General features: G+C 37.6%; 1 protein-coding gene across 6 annotated transcripts in view; it reads left to right on the top strand.

Moving 5' to 3' along the window:
* The window catches only part of NCOR1 (nuclear receptor corepressor 1), a 158,463-nt gene that overhangs the window by 14,921 nt on the left and 137,652 nt on the right, over positions 1–5,890 (top strand). For all 6 annotated transcript variants that reach the window (XM_012651413.1, XM_012651412.1, XM_012651414.1 and 3 more), the window contains exon 2: positions 5,265–5,442. In XM_012651413.1, the coding sequence (XP_012506867.1) occupies positions 5,335–5,442 (108 nt within the window). In that variant the 5' untranslated portion in view covers positions 5,265–5,334. The remainder of the gene's footprint in view (positions 1–5,264; positions 5,443–5,890) is intronic.

Below are 5,890 nucleotides of genomic sequence, written 5' to 3'. Positions count from 1 at the left end.
TGTCCAATTAATTTCTTTCTAATTTTAGTAGAGACGGGGTCTCGCTCTTGCTCAGGCTGGTTTCGAACTCCTGAGCTCAAACAATCTGCCCTCCTCGGCCTCGCAGAGAGCTAGGATTACAGGCGTGAGCCACCGCGCCTGGCCTAGAATTGTTTTTGCTATGTGGGGTCTTCTCTGGTTCCATATGAAGCGTAAAATTAATTTTTCTACATCTGTGAAGAATGATGTTGGTATTTTAATAGGGATTGCATTGAATCTGTAGATCACTTTGGGTAGTATAGACATCTTAACAATGTTGATTCTGCGGACCCACGAGCATGGTATTGTTTTCCATCCCTGGGTGGTTTTAATGTGTGGTCCCACTGAACATCTCAGCTCCTCACAGCAGGTCACCACTCGCTGAGAAAGCTGCAAGGCATTGCAGAAAACACTAGTTCCACCATTTTTGCCACTGACAACTTTCTGATATTGGATGAATTGCTGAATTTTTCTGTTCCACAGATTTCTCATCTGTAAAATCAGTGTTAATTGGGTAATCTCAAACCTTTCAATCCTTAGATTTGCTGACTTCGTGCCTTGGGCCTCGGAAGAGAGCAGGCAGGGAACAGGCTGAGGGGATAGCTTGCCAATTTCTAACTCTCCCCTGGCCAGTGTCTACTACAACAGGAAAAGGTGAAATGAGTGGTAAGGGTGGTGTGTTTATTCAAACTATTTATATATTACATAATACCACATGAAATTTTAAAAGTTCTTTCTGTAAGTTTTGTTTTAAAGTTAGACTGAATGACAATTCTCTAGAAAATTTTATTTTCTGAATCTAACTGCCTATAAAATTTATTGATTACTATGGGGAAACTGGATCAAGTTGAGACACTGAATTGTTTTGAATTTGCTCTTTTCCCAAATCCCTTGAAATGATGGAAACAAAATTTTACTAAGGAACACAAAATATTAATTGGGCGGAGATTTTATATCCGTAATTATGTATCTCTATATGTAATTATATGATTTCATTTTGTATTTTAGAGATAGGGTCTCGCTCCGTCACCCAGGCTGGAGTGCAGTGGTGTCATTATAGCTCACTGTAACCTTGAACTCCTGGGCACAAGTGATCCTCCCCACTCAGCCTCCGGAATAGCTGGGACTACAAGGACACGCCATGCCCTGCTAATTTTTAAGTTTTTTGTAGAGACTGCGTCTCACTGTGTTGCCCAGGCTGGTATCAAACTCCTGGCCTCAAGTGATCCTCCCACCTCAGCCTCCCAGAGTGCTGGGATTACAGCAGTTTTTATTTGAAGACATAAAGTGTTGCAGATTGTACCTCTTCCCTCTGTCATTCTTCCTTCCTTAGGTGTAGCTATTCTAAAATATGATATGTGAATTATAAATTAGTATTATTTTCTATATTGCTAACATGTGAGTATCATTCTGTAAATTCTCTACTTTTTGAGGTTTATCTTTTGAAACATGAAGCTCTAGTTAATTAATTGTAACTGCTGTGTAGTATTTTATCATATGACTATACTGTAACTTACCCATTTTATTGATAGGAATTTAGGTTTTCCTCAAATTTTCCTATTGCAGTGCTGCAGTAAATACTGTTTGTAAGTAAGCCTGTGAGTTTCTCTGGGGTATATACCTGTTAGTGAAATTGCTGAGTTATTAATAGGATGGCATTTAAGACGTGTGCAGAAAGACAGTCATGTTCCATAAGTGTTTTGTTGGGATAATTAACTATTAATTAGGAAAGAATACAGCTAGATCCTTTTTTAGAAAACATATTAGGTGATTAAGGAGCTAAATATAAAAAAATTAAAACTTTAGAAAGTGTAAGAGGAATATGTACAAGGATATTTTTATAATTTGGGAGTGGAGAAGGTCTTTGAAGAGATAAAACAAGTTATGGATTCTGGGACAAATATTTATAACAAAGGCAGGAACGAGATTAATATTCAGAATATACACAGAAGAAGAGAGAGAGAGAGATGAGAACGATATGTCAGTTTCCAGAAAGGCAGCTTGCAAAGCCCCATGTGCTCTCCCCTACCTGTTCCTAGGCCTCACCTCCCCTGTCCCTCTCTCCCTCCCTCTTTCAGCCTCCTTGACTTTGCAGGTTTGCTTTTGCCTCCAGCCTCTGTAGCGCCTCCTCCTGGAATTTTCTTGTCTTGTCTCTTCTAGGAGAGAAGAGGTGAATCTATTTTGAAACATGTAGCTCTTCTCATCTCTCAGGCTTCAGCATAAAAATCAACTTAGAATGTAATTTATTACCCAAACGGGGACAGTTTTTAGAATGAAGTGGAGCATAATTAATAATTGCACTGGGACAAGAGGTATAAATTGGGACTATTTCAGGAAATCACAACGTATGCTCATCCTAGCTGTGATTTTGCAAATCATCCCACCCCCTCATTTTTGTCCCCTCTTGGTCAGTCCTGTTGACCTATTACCTTATTATTTATAGCATTTTATCACATTATTTCACGATTGTTTACTGTCTACGTCCCTTCACAGTAAGCATATCTTGGTCTCCCTTGTGTGCCAGTGTTTAGAATGTTACAGCAAATGTCACAGCGCGTGGTCCCGAGGACAAACCGAGCTGCATACGGAGAGTTGGAGAATCAAAGTTTATTCCCCGGCGGGCTCAGAGGGGTCTTCCCACCAAATTCCGAGCCCCCACTACCCGATTTTTCCCACTTCTATTAAGTTGTGGCGGTCCGGGGGTGGGATATCAGGTGGCCAATGCCTGCCAGGTAATAGGTTAGTCGATGTGTCAGATAATAGGTTAGTATTATGTTGATGCACCAGGTAATAGATTCAGTGTTATGCTGACGCACCAGGTAATAGATTAGTTGATGGGCCAGGTAATAGGTTAGTATTATGCTGATGTGCCAGGTAATAGATTAGTTGATGGGCCAGGTAATAGGTTAGTATTATGCTGATGCGGGTCTTCTGTGAGGGGTGGGGGTCTCACGTGGCTGATGTGCCAAGTAATAGATGGGAGTTTTCCTTATCAAGAACAGTGTTGGTACATAGCAGTGTACTTGCTCAGTAAGTATTTGTTGACTGTGTAACATTTCTACCTTTGGTCTTGAAATCCTACTGTGAATATATGACGGGCACACATGAAAAATTGAATAGTAATGGTGTATACAAATTATGTTTTTAAAAACAAAATTTTTCATTTATATGAACTTTCCCATTAGCTAAACTTCTTTAAAAAAACACAATTTTCTTAAGCTCATGTATTGGATATTTAGGACAATTCCTTGGGAAGCATTTTCAATCTTTTATCTCCGGGTATCTCTGTATTGAGTAAAGAGATGAATTCCTAGCGGTGGAATTGCTGTGGGAGAGGGTGTGCATGGTTTTAAGGCTCAGGTATGTATTGCCATTCTTCAGAACATAATTTGTACCCGTTTACATACATGGTAGTGTGTAGAATGCCTGTTTCTCCAAACACTCATCAACACTAGGCATTAGTTTTTAATATTTTGCCAGTTTGTGAAAAATGATTTTGTTCTGCTTTTTTGTGATTATTAATGAAATTGGCTTACTTCATTTCTTTGTTAATCCCCTGTTCCTGTCATGCCCTATTTTTCTGTTGGGACAATTTTTTCTTACCGATTAGTAAGATATATGTTGATACCGAGTATATCAGAATTTTGCCATTTATAAGAAATCTATATTGAATATATCAAAATTTTGCCATTGCACTTTTTCTAGTTTGTGGTTTGCCCTTTTTAAATTTTAAATTTTTAATTATTATGGATACATAATAGTTGTATGTATTTACAGGGTACATGTGATGTTTTCATACAGGCATACAATGTGTATTAATCAAATCAGGGTAATTGGGGTATCCATCACCTTAAGCATTTATCATTTCTTTGTAGTCACTTTGTTGTGCTATCAAATGTGGTTCATTCTATCTAACTATATTGTTACACCCGTTAACCATCCCCACTTTATCGCCCCCTCCCCACTACCCTTTCTACCCTTTGGTATCCATTTTACTCTGTCTCTATGAGATCAATTGCTTTACTATTTATTTCTGACATGTGTGAGAACATGCGAGATTTGTCTTTCCGTGCTTGGGTTATTTCACTTAATGCAATGTTCTCCAGTCCCATCTGTTGTTGCAAATGGTAGGATTTCATTCTTTTTTGTGGCCATATAATATTCCATTCTATATATGTACCACAATTTCTTTATTTATCTGTTGATGGACAGTGGTTTACCTTTTTAAGGTGTCTTTTCTGTAAAGAAAAATAAAAAATATAGTTTATGAGTTAAAGATATCAATGTTATTTGTGTTTTTGAGGTTGTACTTATGTCTTTATTCCTAATTTACATATGTATGTCATGGTTTTTGCAAGTACTGCAAATGTTACCTGATCTTTTAAAGCACTTCAGATTGGAAATCACTTTGAGAATATTAGTGTTCTAAATTTCCTTGCTTTAAAATAAGAGTCAAGGAGCAAATTAAAGGGGAAAAAAGCAAATGGTAATTTCTGCAATTACCAGAGAGAGCCTTCTAGGGGGAAGACGTAGGACAGAAACCAAAGACTTACTGATGCAGTAACTCTCTGATACTGTATTTCAGCAAAAAGTTGTTATTTACCTTTAAGATAAAGTGCTGCTAATTAAACCATAAAATGCCACTGATTGTAGGATTCATATTGATTTTAATGTTGTTAATGGATGAATACAATATTTCCTCTGCCACAAATGCTTACCTTATAAATATTCTTGAGGTTTTCTTACAATCGATTTTTTTTTTTTTTTTTTTTTTTACAGCGATGGGGACTCGCTGTGTTGCCCAGGCTGGCCTTGGGCTCCAGTGATCCTCTTGCCTAGGCCTCCCAAAGTGCTGGGATTATAGGCATGACCTACTGTGCCTGGCCTACAATTGACTTTTCCATGTGTCTTTTGTTTTTATAATATATTTGTTTGATACTTATAGAAAGACATTTAATGAACAGCTGCAATGTGCCAGGTCCTATAATAAGATTTTATATACATATTTTTACTTTATGTAGCTAATTATATTATTTATCATGTATTAAAGACCCTTTTGTAAGTATAAAGGAAATGACTCATTAATGTGTTTCAAACCTCAGGAACTTCCATTCTATTAAGTAAGTACATGAGAAAAAGCTGTTATTGATAATTGTGGTTTTATTTATGTAGCTATAGTTATAATTTATTAGAAGTGTACTTGGTGGTTTAGTTCTTATGCATTCTATGTTTTCTTGCCTGTTTAGGTGGTTTCCTAGAAACATGATTGTTTGTTGGACTTGATCTCACAGCCTGGTGAGGATTTCTCCACTGATAATGTCAAGTTCAGGTTATCCTCCCAACCAAGGAGCATTCAGCACAGAACAAAGTCGTTATCCTCCCCACTCTATCCAGTATACCTTTCCCAACACCCGCCACCAGCAGGTAAGGAACAAATGCTATGCAATTGTGTATGTATTTTGTGTTTTTCTTTACTTTTGCTTTCAATACATTTGTCGGTGAGAAACCAAATACATCTTTTTTTTTTTTTTTAATGACAGGAACCATTTTCAAAGATGAGGAAGCAAGGGTTGGGAATTAATTATCCCTGTCTTCTTACTATGGCTTTATGCTAGGTGATTGAATGTGTCTTTGCTTTTGATTGTAGGAGTTTTTGATAAATAGAAAAGTATCAGTTGCCTAGAGTTTCTGGGTTAAGACCTATGTTTATACTCCAAGTTCTGGTTGAGTTTTTTTTTTTTTTTTTGAGACAGAGTCTTGCTTCGTTGCCCGGACTAGAGTGAGTGCCGTGGCATCAGCCTAGCTCACAGCAACCTCAAACTCCTGGGCTCAAGTGATCCTTCTGCCTCAGCCTCCCGAGTAGCTGGGACTA

This window comes from Propithecus coquereli, unplaced genomic scaffold, assembly GCF_000956105.1.
Source record: "Propithecus coquereli isolate 6110/MARCELLA unplaced genomic scaffold, Pcoq_1.0 Scaffold355, whole genome shotgun sequence".
NCBI lineage: Eukaryota > Metazoa > Chordata > Mammalia > Primates > Indriidae > Propithecus > Propithecus coquereli.
The sequence above is the reverse complement of the archived record's forward strand: the minus strand, read 5'-3'. Positions and strand labels throughout refer to the sequence as shown.